This window comes from Acromyrmex echinatior, chromosome 13 (genome assembly GCF_024713525.1).
Source record: "Acromyrmex echinatior isolate Ae372 chromosome 13, ASM2471352v2, whole genome shotgun sequence".
Classification (NCBI taxonomy): Eukaryota; Metazoa; Arthropoda; class Insecta; order Hymenoptera; family Formicidae; genus Acromyrmex; species Acromyrmex echinatior.
In genome coordinates, this window is record NC_141864.1 from 726,353 (window position 1) to 742,380 (window position 16,028).

General features: G+C 33.7%; 2 protein-coding genes and 1 pseudogene across 7 annotated transcripts in view; 1 reads left to right on the plus strand and 2 right to left on the minus strand.

Moving 5' to 3' along the window:
* LOC147907460 (uncharacterized) overlaps positions 1–13,436 on the minus strand; it is a 72,801-nt pseudogene extending 59,365 nt beyond the window's left edge. The window contains exons 1-5 of the transcript XR_015547197.1: positions 9,202–13,436; positions 8,914–9,091; positions 8,639–8,841; positions 8,446–8,569; positions 7,872–8,008 (exon numbers count right to left, since the gene is read on the minus strand). The product of XR_015547197.1 is annotated as an uncharacterized LOC147907460 (transcript). The remainder of the gene's footprint in view (positions 1–7,871; positions 8,009–8,445; positions 8,570–8,638; positions 8,842–8,913; positions 9,092–9,201) is intronic.
* Positions 1–16,028, minus strand: part of LOC105153240 (uncharacterized) — a 354,849-nt gene that overhangs the window by 322,788 nt on the left and 16,033 nt on the right. The gene's annotated exons all lie outside the window — the stretch shown is intronic.
* Positions 2,758–5,707, plus strand: LOC105153243 (hypothetical protein). Its single transcript, XM_011067973.2, has 2 exons — positions 2,758–5,505; positions 5,608–5,707. The coding sequence occupies exons 1-2, from the start codon at positions 5,156–5,158 to the stop codon at positions 5,705–5,707; spliced, it is 450 nt and encodes a 149-aa protein (XP_011066275.2). The 5' UTR covers positions 2,758–5,155.

Consider the following 16,028-nt stretch of genomic DNA (forward strand, 5'->3'; position numbering starts at 1 on the left):
GTCATGCTGCAAAATCACTTTATCGTGTCACTCGTTGTATTGTGGCCGTTTGTCTTTCAATGCTCGGCTCAAACGCATCAATTGCGTTCGATACTGATCGCCTGTGATTGTTTCAGTCGGTTTTAACAGCTCATAATATACTACGCCGAGCTGGTCCCACCAAATACAGAACATGATCTTGGAGTGAATATTCGATTTGGCCGTCGACGTGGAAGCATGGCCGGGAACTCCCCATGATTTTCTGTACTTGGGATTATCGTAATGAACCCATTTTTCGTCCCCAGTCACAATGCGATGCAGAAAGCCTTTCCGTCTTTGCCTTTCAAGCAGCTGTTCACAAGCAAACAAATGCCGTTCAACATCTCTCGGCTTCAACTCGTACGGCACCCAATTTCCTTACTTCTGAATCATTCCCATAGCTTTGAGACGTTTTGAAATGGCTGGTTGAGTCACTCCTAATGATCGTGCCAATTCTTTTTGATTTTGACAAGAGTCTTGATCAAGTAATGCCTTCAATTCTGCATCTTCGAAAACCCTCTCTCTTCCACCGCTATGCTGGTCTTCGACGTGAAAATCATCGTTCTTGAAGCGTTGAAACCACTTACGACACGTTCTTTCACTAATAGCGGCTTCACCATAAATATTTGAGAGCATTCGATGAGCCTCAGCCGCAGATTTTTTCATATTGAAGCAGAAAATTAAAACCTCCCGCAAATGACAAGAATTTGGCTCGTAAACTGACATTTTCAACCGAGAATAACTTTATGATGCAGACACAAATCGACTAATGTTTCTATGGGGTTATGTTGACAGATGCCCAAGTTTATTGTGTGACGTCTGTGATCTATTTATTTTGATCACCACTTACCGCTAAAACCATCTATACGAAAAAGGTATAAGCAAAGTTATACACCTAATACATGTCCATTTCTAATATAATAATTACTAAAAGAAAGAGAAAAGTTTTTGTCTATTTCATAATAAATTTGGTACCTTCTTATTTGGTTATCCTTCAAAGGAATTCATTGAACAAGGAAAAAAACAATTTTGTACAATATATATATATATATATATATATATACATATGATGTCTTCCTACAAGTGTTTTAAAAATGTTATCAAATTATAAATATACTGTTTCATCAAATCCTAACTGTCCTAATTGAATATTATTTTTCGCCTAGATTACTAAGATGCAATGTTTTGCAATACATTATTCATGTTAACATTGAATGTTATTCATGTTAACACTGCAATTAGCTATTGTATGATCAACATATAATGCAGTTATATAAAAAATAAATACTTATTAGCCAATTAGTATCATTAGCAATTAGTAGTACTTATTCGAAATCAAGCACGAAACTGAATTCATTCCAACGATTTGCCCCTTTTTAAACTTATGTGTCAATAACATACGCAGACAAAAATTATTGTTTTATCTATGTCAGCAAATCTACATATTTTTTACATCGCCTTATCAATACATTATTGATGTCAACATTAAATGGAATTAGCTGTTCTATGATGAAAATGAAATGAATAAAATTTTATTAAAGTATTAATTTCTTTATTAATGCTTTGTTCTTAATTGTTTAAAATATTTTGTATATTCTTTTATAAACATACCTTCAAAAGTATTTGACTGATTTTAGCAGGTTGACAAAGTCACTGTTGCTGTTGGCATTGTTATTATTATTATTGTTATTATTATTATTATTATTTACAAAACTGATTTAATAGTCACTACTGCACTGTGATAAACTGTGTTGTTATCTCGCGCAACCAATGTGATATGAGACGAATAGGTAGCGCGTATATAGAGAATACGGAGCGCGTATATAGAGACGTTTTCGTTCATATCTCAAAAATGGTTTTTCGAAACATGATTTAAATACGCATCGTTATTTTCAATGTAAAATTCTCTTTAATTTTGGTCATATAAAAAATTAAAATATTTTTGAAAATAAGAGTAGAGGGTGGAGGTATACAATAAATAAATAAATAACTAAGAAAAATTTGTTTTATTATAGTTATAAAGTATTCTTGCAACCATTCAATTTTTATTGCAGAAATTTTTTTCTATCTCTCATAGTTTCAATATTCGCTTCGAAAGAAAAAACCGATTTTCTTCAAGGAAGGATTTCACCCTTTAACATGCGACTCAGCATGTTAAAGGGTATAAAAAAATACGTGTTTCTTATTTTTATCTCTTGTTTTTAGAACAACATATTAAAAGCTCATTTAAATCGGCGACATACAACTGGTTGTGTTCCCGTTAGAGCGAAAATGTACGTCTTGCGCGTCAATGGGAAAAAAGATACTAAGAAGGCAAAGGGCGTCAAGAGCAATGTTGTAGCAAGATCCATAACGTTCAATGATTATACACTCAATGACACAATTGAAATGACGCGCAGGCAGTCGTGCATAAGATCGAAATTGCACGAAGTATATACCATATCCGAAACGAAAATCGCTTTAAGCCATACGACGATAAGCGGTACATTGTTCCAGCGGTACATTCTACCGACACGCTGCCATGGGGATATTATTAGGTGTTGGAATTAATTCGTAGCGTTTTTAATGAAAGAATGTTATTTATTTCACATGAGCATTAAAAAATACATTAATGAAAGTACTTCCCATCACTTGTAAAACGCTACGAATTAATTCCAACACCTAATATAAAATATTATTATAAAAAATTCATTTCTTTTTTTTGTATTTATGTATTTTTTTTTTATTAATAAAACTACACTTGTATATAACGTATAATATATTTAATGTATATTATGTATAGTACATATAATATGTATATCATGTATAATACATATGATATGTATGTACGTTGGTACGTATGTATGTACATATGTATGTATGTACGTATGTACATATGTACATATGTTTGTACGTATGTATACATGTATGTACGTGTGTACTTGCATCTGTAATATGTGTAATGTGTATAACATGTATAATGCGTTTATATTTATCTAGGGAAAAAATAATTATACAATTTATTATAAATTTTGTTTCTATGACACATTATCCTTGTGTATCCAAGAGTTGTGTGAATTATCAAATGAGAGCCATTTCATGTAAACCTTGTCTCCTTTTTTACTAGATATACGCAACATTTTTTTAACTAGATATACGTCGAAATTAGCGACGTAACTCGTACTCGTAAAATCCTCCAGCGACCGATTTTCCGCGGTAATCTTCCAGTAGTACGTCACAAGATTAGTTTTCTGTACTTTGATGATTCTAAACACTTCCGTAGTCCAATTTGGCGTGTAACCTTTCTCAAAGATCGTCTTGAATTTGCTCACACGTACCGAGTCACTCACTTTGAATCGTGGGAGTGCGATGGCCTTTACGCTACTGTACACCGTGTTTAAAAATTTGTCAGCAATCGTGGGAGTCACATCGATAGGCCGCATACTGATAGTTCGATGCTTTCGCGTGTTGTACTTAGACACGAGACGCGATAGCAAGTCGATCCATTTATAATTTCTATTGTGCGTAAATTGTTTCCACATATGTTTTTCAATGTACAGTTCAACAACAGATATCTTTATTATAGAATATGTTAAATAATGATTTATGTTGTGTTTTTTCAGGAGTTTTACACGTTTGCATTATAAAATTCTTTTCCCATATCGGTTTGCAAATTTTTCGGATATCTTCCATCGTTTCGAATTATCTTTGCGATCGCTGTAGCTTCATTTCCACTCTTGGTTTTCAGCGATACGGCTCATGCATGCTTACTCAACACGTCGATAACGGTGAGAATGTAGTGATAACCTTTATTTTATAACTGTTATATATTTATTTTATTTGATAACTGTTATACCCTTTACAACATTGACTTCTTTCTTAATTGATTGAGATTCATTATTAGCAGTGTTCTCAACAATTTGTTTTAGAGGTTTGACGGTAGGCTTAAAATGTTTCTCCAATGCTATATTTTCCTCTATTTTGCCAATTTTTAAAGCGCGATATTTTTTACAAATCAATTCACTCGTTTTCGCAATTTGTTTCGCGACCCTTGAGCTCTTTGTTGTTATCCATGTTGCACAAAGGAAATGTTGCGTAGTTGACGTATTGACAACAACTAACCACGTTAAGGTATCGCATACTCATTAAATCCTTTTCTGTATCGTCCATTCGTAAGCGCACTGTTTTTATCTATGACTATAAATCCATACTTTTGTTGCCAACAGCAATGATACAGTTCGCAGAAATTTTCGTAAAACATGTCAATGTTTACATGATCATTGTATACATGTTTCAGATTGGTACCGTCCTTTGAACAGGATCAATAGATTTGCATTATGTATAAGATGCTTCGATTTCTTTGCGTATGTCTGACATAGATAAAAGCAGTCGATGTCCGCGTGTCGACCTATCGCAAAGTACTCTCTGATCGCGTCTTGCTTGTCGCACGTCACGTCATCGAAGACAAAAACAGAATTTAGAAGCGCCTCGTTCGGTCATAATACATCGTTATTATTGGAGAATGTAAAATAATTTCTTCAACCGGGACTAATAAATTTTCCAAGTATCAATATTTTGGCTGTTGCAACGACTTCGAGTACACGTACACGTTCTCGACACTATGCCATGTAGACTTTCTAACAAATATCAACACGATTGTTTTGCCGCAATTCGATGGACCGTAGATGAATCCGCAGATGATCTTCGTATAGAAATCGGCAGCATGTTTCCATGCTTGCGAATTTCTTTTTCAGTCTGTATTTTATTGTCGACATTAGTCACTTTGATCGTCTACGATTGTCGCACGAACTTCATATCTTCTCTCTTCACAACACTGATAATATTGAAAAAAACAACATCGAGGGCGGATGCATTTATAATAGAGCGCAAAGCGAATCCGCTCAGTATTCAAAATGTTTCTTATCGGACAACTATGTACATAGTTTAACCATCAAAGAGTTGGAATATATACTGAAAACTATTTTGCTACGAGATTTTAAAAATTACATTAGATCAACTGTGGGAATCCGAGCATATAAAGGCTGATGCAGAGGTTCAGCAACATCATCGGTGCTTGAAACATTATGATTTGCCCTGCCATCGTATATTATAGATCGTATATTGATGGTTCAGCGCCATTTATAAGAAATTGTAGCAAATGTCAATAACAACAACAAAAGGCTGTGTGTTTTTTAAGGATGCGTTCCACTTAAAGTCTGCGATGACCACGACCACGACTGCAGTATTTGCCGTTCCACTAGCTTACGGGCGCTGGGTGAAATCTTTAGTGGAACGGATTTTGTGGTTGAACAGTCTCTGTAACATGGATGCCATTAAGGTAATCGTACTGCGCTGTAGAAAATATGAATCTAAAGACTCATCGAGTTCTGATGATGAATGGAAATTAGTGTTACGTAAAAGGAAAAAGCGTACACTTCGTCCGCGAATTCTAAATTATGTCGATATTGTGGACCGTTACATGGATTACGATTTCAAAAATTATTTTAGGTTAGTGAACATACATGATTTTTCATTTCCAATTATCCACACATGCTTCTTTGTCTTACGCAAGTTGTTGATATTAACAATAATATTTTTTCTTATTCATAGAATGTCGAAGGCGACTTTTGAACTTCTTTTACAAATGCTCAGGCCATATTTAACGAGACAAATAAAGGGATCTCCTATGATACCACCACATCATCAATAATGATAATAATAAAAATATTTGAAAAATGGTAACAATGGATTTCTACAGATAAGGAAACATTTAAAATAATGCAATAAATAATTATTAATTCACAATAAAGTATTTGCATTTTACATTTTTTAATAAATTTCTTTCTTAAGATCTGTTTACGATAGATTCAATGTTGGAAGAGCAACTGCTGTTCGAGTTGTGCGAGGGTCACTCATACACTTTTCTTAAATGCTTCAACATTTATTAAATGGCCTATAAGTGATTATGCTGAAAGGATTATGCAAGGATTCGTAGAAAGCAGTGGCTTTCCGAAAACCATTGGGGCCATTGATGATATCCATATTCGAATAGAGGCTCCAAAAGAAAATTCTCGATTACATAAACCGTAAAGAATTTCATTCGATACAGTTACAGTAACAAGTATTTTAATTTGTTAATAACGAATAGTTTTTTAAAAATATTTGATTATGTACATCTGCGTTCATTTACAGTTGGTGTGTGATCACAAAACTTTGATCACACATTGTTATGCTGGGCATTCTGGCTCAGTTCATGACCAGCGAGTTTTTCGACAATCTGAGGTAGCAAACTACTTGAATAATGAAGAGAAGTTTCCAGCTGACAGTCATATATTGGGAGATGTTGCATACGAAATTCATCAAAACTTACTGACTCCCTTTAGAGACAATAGGCACCTTACAGTAGCACAGAACAATTATAATTATCGCTATTCAGTAGCCAGAGTGACAATCGAAAGGGATATTGGTCTATTAAAAGGGAGGATGAGAAGTTTATTGCATTGTCTGCCTATGTGGCATTAAGAGTGAATTTAATGACGGAATATATGATAGCATGCTGTGTGATTCAATATCTGTATATTAAGAAATGATGAAATCAAAGGGATTATCACCATACTCCCAAGTCCACCCAACTTCACAAGAGTAATAGAGGTCATGTTATTTTATATCAAGGAAGACCAAATGCTGACGGAATTGCCAAAAGAGATTTAATTATGAATATTTTATGTCAATAGTTTAAAAAATTGTTATGCAAGATTCACATAATATGCACGTATGATCCAATAAGAGAATTTTCATCTCCAGAAAATAAACTCTTACTAGATATTGTATCATGTCGGATGTCTTTAAAATAAATATTTGTAATAAATATTTCATTGCTCTTTATTTGATGTTATAATTTTATTTACAAGAACAGGTTTTACAGACATACTTATAAAATGTAAGAAATATAACAACAAAACATATATAAACGAAACATATATAAATACAAAACATATATAAACATATATAAACTATTCTATTAAGTTTATAAATTTTCTTATAAGTTTTTTAATTGTTTTGATAAATGTGGTAAAGTAAACGTAAATGAGATCATAGAGTGACTTTGTATTATATAATATAAGTAATATAACATGAGTAATATATCAGTATTAAATAAAATAAAATTAATATAAATTTTTCTTTTCACGCCTATAAGCACACGATGTTTGTTTTCCTGCTGAATTTGCATTTGGCAATTTGCCAAAACGATAATAAAACACAAATTCAGCGAGAAAAAAGTATTGTATGCCGCCAGCTTAAAATTCATCTAAGTGTAGGTATTACAAAATAAAATATTACATAAAAAATGAAAGATGTATTATTATTAATGTATTAAAGATTATTTATATTGATCGTAACCGTATTCCATAATCTAAGAGTTGATCAATCACACTCAAGTATTCCCCTCTCATCAATCAATTGTAAAAGTGGAATACTCAATTATGATTGATCAATTCTTACAAAATATGAAATATGATTACGGGCAGTACAAATACTTCCTTATGCATTATAAAGACATGAAAACAAATTTCAGTAATTTATAAAATGCAATAAAAAATATTCTATATTAAAAAGAAATAACATTTAGCTTTCTATTTGTGTAATATTTAACGATATTGTATTATTGCATAGCTTTTAAATGAAATACAAAATATGTGCAGTGAAACATAATGATTGTTAAACATTAAACAGAATAAAGATTTTAGTTATGATTATAGCTATAATAACTTTGGAAAGGAACGGAAAAATATTGTACTTTTTAGAAGACACATTTTTTTTAAGCATTAACTACTTTTCAGCTAATTTAGTCAAAACTGCAAGGAATTTCTCACCCATTTTCAGTCTTTCTTTATGCCTAGTCTTTCTTTTTGATCTAGTTTTTTCTTAAACAGACCGTACATATTTTCTTTTGATGATGCTGATGACTCTTTTCTTTTAATACCACGTACACTTTCTGTTGATGATAGATCTATAAAAAAACTATTATTAAATATTTGAATAAAATTTTAACAATTCAAATATTCATTATTTGAACTAAATAAATACATGACAATTAATTGTGATAATAATCAAATATACAATAATAACATTAAAAGTTTTTATTTCTCAACTAATATTTGAAAAAAAAAAGTTAGTTAAGTACAGGACTCTTAATTTCAAAATAACGATTGTGTAATGTAAAAGGACAAGTAAGAGTCAGATAAATAAATAGGAAACGCTTTATCACAAATATTCAAATAAATGTACTAAGGAACAATAATAAAATTATAAAATTTACTCATTTATTTGAATATTTGTGATAAAGCGTTTTCTATTTATTTATCTGACTCTTACTTGTCCTTTTACATTACACAATTGTTATTTTAATATTTGAAAAACAGACCACAACATGGTTTATAAACTTACCAGATGTAGGCTCTGTATTAACAAATAATTCTGAGTTCTTGATCTGCTTAACAGGAAGTCCCGTTGATGATGCGACGGCGACTGGAGAGTACCAGGCTCTTTTCGAAAAGATATCATCCATAATCTGCAAAAAGTACAAGAAGAAATGTAGAATAAACTTTTCACTACATTTTTAGTATAATTTTTCTTGAACCTCATAAAATTGCCAAGTCCGCCTATCATTGTCTGATAAATTATTGTGACGCTTTTATAAGTTTTTTTCAGGCTTCTCAGTTTTGCCGCACATATCCTTTTTCCACAAGAATTTTATCCCATATTTTTTTGTGTGAATATTTTCCACTGGAAAATTTATCTTGAAAAATTTTATACGTGTCTAATAGTACAGTAGCTGTCGATCTAGCACCTATACATAGAACCTGAAATATACATTAAACTTGTGATTAATTGTTCATTAAAAATTGAATAAACGTTTTAACTAATCTACTATCAGTATCATCACTTGAAATATTTATTTCAGCATTCGTTTCATATATTGATTCTTGAACTGTAGGCGTGATTTGTGTTGGGACTGATTCGATAGATATACTATTTGTTATATTTTTGTCTTTCACAGCTGCATTTAATAAAGACGTAGCAAAAGCTAAGTCTAAAATCAAAGAAAATTGCGTTAAAGCAGAATGTTCCTGAACAAAGTAAGATTAAGTATGTTAATTAAGGAAAAGTAATGTTTCATAACATTCAGAATATATTACTTACCACTTCGCGCACGTAAAATATCTTCCTGAGAAAGAGTAACATCAATTACAATGTTTCTTTCCGGATCATATAAAGAAACTTTTTTCATTGTTACAAATTTAGTAAATCACTCGAAACAAAATATCTGCGCAAAAAGATAGCAGACGACGAATAGCAGACCACGCTGACCCACATACGAACCATGAGCGTCGTGAGCTTGATGCAGTCGCGATTAATAATGTCATATATGACGTTTTCATCGCAACCAGAACGAACGTGATCGTTGCGGGCGTTTAGTGGAACGCACGCGTATTTTGTGGTCCAAGTACGCATTTAGAAAAACGATTGGCTAGAGGCGATCGAGGCATTAATCCGTTGGACGCGGCGTGTCTCGAACATGACATAATTTATTTGCGGAGCAAAGATCTTACGAAACGACACGTAGTTGATAAAACTCGCTGAGGAGGCGCGGAAACAGATCATCGCGAAAGATTCGACTCTTGGAAAGAGAGAGAGAGAGTTGCTACCACAGCTGTTTGAGCGGTTATGAAAGCCAAAACAAAAATTGATATGGGTATGAAAACGAAGAAGAAAAAGCCGACGAAAAAACGAATATTACGGTTATGATTGAAATGTCATAACCATGTCATGGAGTTTATCTCGCTTCATACAAACGTGATCGAAGAGTGACAACGCAAAAAAATAAAAAAAGATTAAAAAAAAACCTTAACACTTGCCAAAAATGTCGAAGGATGAAACTACCAACGTACAACTGCAATAACTAGTAAAACGTATGTATATTCCATATTTTAGAGGTATTTTTATGCGTGCTATCTTACCAACAGGGGGATCGTATCGAAACAAGAGCAGTATCATAAATTTGGATAATGCTGATGGACCTCATTATGATGGTATTCATTGGATATCATATGCGAAGTGGGGAGATCATGCTGTTTACTTTGATAGATTCGGTAATCTTCGATCACCGAAGGCATTGGTGCGATATTTAGACGTAACGTAAATCGAGTATAATCGCACATCTTATCAACGTTATGATCAAAGCAACTGTGGACAACTGTGTTTATAGTTTTTACAGACGATCAATTTAAGAATTGACATTGCACTCTTTCAACTCAGTATTCATTTAAATAAGTTACTGACATTTACGCTCACCGGTAAGAGTAGCGTCCTCACGGCTTGCTACTTTCCGGCCGTAGATTTGATGGCGATTACAAGCTTCGATTACGAGTCGGTTTGACAGATTTTGAAACCTACTATATGATATCTAATGTAAATTCATTGAATAATAAGTTTTACTTTGACGAAGAAATTGTCATTCCCGAAGGGTCGTACGAAATACGTGTCATAAACAAGTAAACAATTTAAGACGTACAATTCTATAATTTTATCCTAATGATGTTGCAAGAGAGAAAACGCTTCGTAAAGATGATGGACAGTACCCTGATTGACTATTCATCAATAACAATACGATGAAGAGTGATATCAAATGCGCTTATCGAGTAAATTACACTAAACCTCACAATATTGGATCGTTGTTGGGATTTTCATCGCCATTATTAAGAAAATAACAATTATGTAGGAAGAAAAATATTTTCATGATAATTTCCTGGAAGGTACGTGGGCAAGTCAATAAGTTCTTATAAAATCTGTCACAGGGCACTAACAATGTCATGTCACATTACTTTTTGACAAGTAGCATCTTTCAGCTGATTACTGTTAAATTTTGAGCGGAATTCATCGCGTGGTTTCATTTCTATAGATGATTAAAGCGAACAACCTTTGTATTTTTTGCAAAATGGAAAAAAACGAGTTTCGTGCAGTGATCAAACATCTACATACGAAAGGTTTAACGCTGAAAGAAATCAAAGCTGAGTTGGATAATGTTCATAGCACATCTGCACCAACGTTTGCAACTGTATACAATTGGATGAATGAATTTAAACGTGGTCGTACATCCACATGTGATGAACCTCGTTTGGGACGTCCAATTGGGACGTCTGCTACGCCAGAAATCATCTATAAAGTCCATGATATTGTTTTGATTGATTGACGAGTGAAAGTGCGCGAGCTTGTTGAGGCCACAGGCATATCACATAGCACAGTGATTTCAATTTTGCACGAACAATTGAGTATGAAAAAGCTATTAACAAGATGCTGGGTGCCGCGTTTGCTTATTATAGACCATAAGCGCGACTGTGTGACGATTTCAAAACAATGTTTGGAGATGTTTCAACGTAATCCAGATGAATTTCTGCGTCGATTCATTACTGTGGACGTAACATGGATCCATTACTTCACATCTGAGACGAAGGAACAGTGCACTTCAAAACAATGAACTTCATCGAGTGAACCAGCTCCGAAGACCGTGAAGTCGGCCGGAAAGGTGATGCCCATAGTTTTTTTTAATGCACACGGTATAATTCATATCGATTACCTTCCGTCGAAGCAAATGATCAATGGCGATTACTACGCAGCCTTATTGGACCATTTCAACAACATTTTAAAGAAAAAACGTCCCCATTTGGTGAAGAAGAAAGTGCTCTTCCATCAAGATAATGCACGGGTTCACACGTATTCGACACCGATGGCCAAATTCAACGAATTCCGCTACGAATTGCTTCCCCATCCAGCATATTCGCCAGATTTAACCTCCTGCTATTTCCTATTTCTAAACCTAACTAAGAAGAAATGGTTCGGAGAAAAGAGATTCACCACCAGAGAGCAGCTCATCGCCGAAACAGAAGCTTATTTTGAAGGATTGGACAAATCATATTATTCGGACGGCTTGAAAAAGTTAGAGAATCGTTGGATCAAGTGTATCGAACTGAAAGGAGATTATGTTGAGAAATAAAAATGAATCGATAAAAAAAATGTGTTTTACTATGTTTTTCTAAAAACTTATTGACTTGTCCTCGTATCTACATGCCGAGTCGCACCACCACCCAGCACAAAAATAGTCTGCAATCAATTTACTTGTACATAGAGCTTTTACCATCTTTGACAAAGAACATCTACAGACAGAACTCAATCATTTAAAATTAGAAACAGAAAAACGGACATGACAAAAAAGACACAATCAAAACAATCAAAACGTGCGAACAAAACAACAATCTTTGACACACAATCAGATGAAAGAATCTTATCCATTCTCCCATATGTCAAAGAAACAGATCGAATTGGCAGGATATTAAATAAATACAATATCCGAATTATCATTAAACCACTCAAAAAAAACAGAACTAATCTTCAGAAATCCTAAAGACCTCCACTCAGTTCCGCAGAAATATACAAAATACCTTGTTCCTGCGGGCAAGTATACGTTTGAAATACTGGGAGAATGGTCAACTTATGGATAAAAGAACACCAACGTGATGTCAGGCTAAAACACGTCACGCAATCAGTATTATCAGAACACAACATCGAAACATGACATCAAATACTGTTTGACAAAACGACTACAATAGCTAACATTACATCATACTTTCCAAGAAAGTATAGAGAAATCATAGAGATACAAAAACATCATAACAACCTAAATAGAGATAATGACTACAACATAAATGAAATATGAAAAATCATTCTTCCGGTTATTGAAGACTGATCGATTTCCCAAACTCCCCCCCCCCTCCACCCACAATTCTTTTCTTTCCTCCCCACTACTTCAACAAGTAACGTAATATAAAAAAGGAACGACCCGGAGGAACAACTCAGTATCAGGTTGCTCCTCGCCCTGATGAAGTGGACTGCAAGGTTCACGAAACGTTGGCATTTCAAGAATGGATCTGGACACGAAGAAAACTCGTGAAATGCATAATCTTTATATACAAAGCCCGTAGAAGTCTCAAGAATAATACAAATAGATAAATATGGCTAATGAGAATTAGCCATATACAATATACATTATATTGGGTGGATCCATATATTCGTTCGGTTTTTGTTAGTAGTGCAAAAACGGAGAATCATATCATTGATTAAAATTCATTCTTTGTATGAAAAAAACTTGTTTCATTTTACCTTCAAAAACCGAACGAATATATGGATCCACCCAATACAATATACGGCGCAATTATTTAGTGAACGATTAATATAATCAGATATTGGAATAATATCTTCTTTATTTTGAACGTTTCGACTCTCTTTGGAATCTTCCTCAGCAAGAATGACACAAATATAATTAGCTCACATGTCCATAATGCTTAAATCACTCACAAATTGACAAAGATGCAGCGTTGTTAATCTGATATTTTTAGAAAAAACCTTATTAGAGTGATAGATGTGTAAATAATTTAAACGACTTATTAACTAATCTGTACTTCGCGGGTTTTCTCCATGTCTTGGTCCATTCTTGATGTGCCAACGTTTCGTGGACCTTGCAGTCCACTTCATCAGGGCGAGGAGCAGCCTGATACTAGAGGAGTATCAGGCTGCTCCTCGCCCTGATGAAGTGGACTGCAAGGCCCACGAAACGTTGGCACATCAAGAATGGACCAAGACATGGAGAAAACCCGCGAAGTACTGATTAGTTATATAGAAAGCACCCATGGAAGCATCAAGAAGATTAAACGACTTATTATCAGGTAACATGAAGCATGTTCTGAAGCTTTATTGAACATATTAAAACTTAAAAAGTAGAAATGTTAAAATCAAATATAAAGATCACACATTTTTTTTAAACACAACAACAAATTTGCAATTATCATGTATTTTTTAGATGTAACTATTATGAGCAACAATAACAGTTTAGAATTAGATTGGTATCACAAACCAACATTCTCTGGACGGTACCTAAACTATTTATCTTCACATTCTATTTCTCATAAAAAGGATGTCATAATGGATATGTTAAGGGGTTACACCTTTGCGGCTTCAAAAAATAAAAAAAATTTTGTATTGGCTTAAATGATACTTTAAGATGTCTAGAATATGATCCCATTAACGCCTAAGCGATCTTGAATTTATTTCACGTCGAAAACAGCTATGCTTGTGTGTTATCTCTAGCGCGGGGAGAGGGCCTCGGGGCGCTCACCGAGCTCGCTGCCTTTCTCTTGTGTTTGTCAAGTATTAGGTGTTGGAATTAATTCGTAGCGTTTTACAAGTGATGGGAAGTACTTTCATTAATGTATTTTTTAATGCTCATGTGAAATAAATAACATTCTTTCATTAAAAAACGCTACGAATTAATTCCAACACCTAATATTTCAGGATGAAGTTTTCAAAGCAGTCAAGCCTATCTACGAAGAATTAAGTTCTGACGATTTATTATCCCGCTGTCTTGGGGTATACTCAAAATAACAACGACAGCTTCAACTCTGTGCTGTGGTCTATAGCGCCGAAAGGGGTCCACAGCAGCAAGGCGATCGTTGATATTGCTGCAAATATTGCTGTTTGCAATTTCAACGATGGCCTAAAAAGTGTATTGGAAATTATGCAAGTTCTTAACTTAACGATCGGTACCACCTGCTACAACTTTTGCATAAAAACCGATGAACGGCGGATCCGCGCAGCCGAGCGCGCCATGACTGCGGAAGCTAAAGCAGCTCGGAGACTTGACATGTCCAATAAAAAGGCCAAAGATGATGAAGGACAATTTGGAAGGATAATTGTACGGGCCAGGCATTGCCGATTAAGGTAATAAGCTAATAATTGCAAGATTTCTCGTACCAAAACTTAAAATGCGTTTTCTGAAAAACACTATTTTTCAAACTGGTGTATATCACAGCACCCAACAATTTTTATCCGATCAACAAAAATCAAATATCCTTATACTCAGCATGGGTGCCTTTATGGTACTACCTAGCCTTTTTTAAAAAGAATCACTAGATTTTTTTTGGCAATCGATTTTATGCCAGATTTTTAGGGGAAAATTCGATTTTTTTTTTCAAAGTCGCGCCATTTTCTCAAAAATTGATATTTTTTAAAATCCACCGGTACTACCTTAGCCAAACTATCACAGATTAAGAACCAATTTGTATTTTTGCTTTAGGTCACTCCAATCAGCCACAATCGTGTACACCAGCAAGACATACGCGACGCTAGCGGCCTCTTTTGACGGCGTTTATTTTATAAACCATGATGATTTTTCAAAAACAAAAAATATGTTCAGTGTCTTTAATATGTAAATAAAAAAGCCCAAAGACTCGATTTTGAATTGCGCACTTCTTTGTATGTAAAAAAAAAATCTTGAAAATGAGGTCGATTTTGGCCGTAAAAGGTGTTATACCCCCTTAAATAGAGCTATGTTACTCAGATCTAAAATTTCACTATAAAAATATTAAATTCATCATTTGTTCATTACTGAATAATGACTATCCGGCAAAATTTGTTTTTGACATGATCAATAGTCGTCTAAAATATTAGTTAAAAAATTTTTTAGTACTAATATCCCAAATGACAATACGGTTAGTAATCGTGTCGTCTTGGTTTTTGTTATCATATATTGATAACATCAGAGAAATCTTCGTCGATTTGTAAAGATACCTAAAATTAGGTTTCATTTTTCAACGATAACAAATTAAATAGATTCATAAAAGTACAAAAGAACGCTTTCCCAAAATTTGATAATAAAAATATGATGTATAAGATTTGTTGTAAAGATTACGGTGCATCATGTTGGAAAATATAAGAAAATTTCTAATAGAATATTTGAAGACATATTAATTGAAAAGAATATCACAGACATATTAATTGGAACACTGACAGTTACTCTGTAATTATTGAACATCGTATTGAATTTTCACATGACTTCGATTGGGAGAATGTCCAAATTTTAGACAAGGAGAAATTTTTTAACAAAAGATTGATTTTGGAAATGGCATTCATACACATGT

Excerpts from the sequence above, each read along its gene's own strand:
- LOC105153243 (XM_011067973.2), top strand. The coding sequence starts at position 5,156 with ATGTCAATAACAACAACAAAAGGCTGTGTGTTTTTTAAGGATGCGTTC. Across the intron at positions 5,506-5,607 it reads GATTTCAAAAATTATTTTAG|AATGTCGAAGGCGACTTTTG; the intron begins GTTAGTGAACAT and ends TCTTATTCATAG.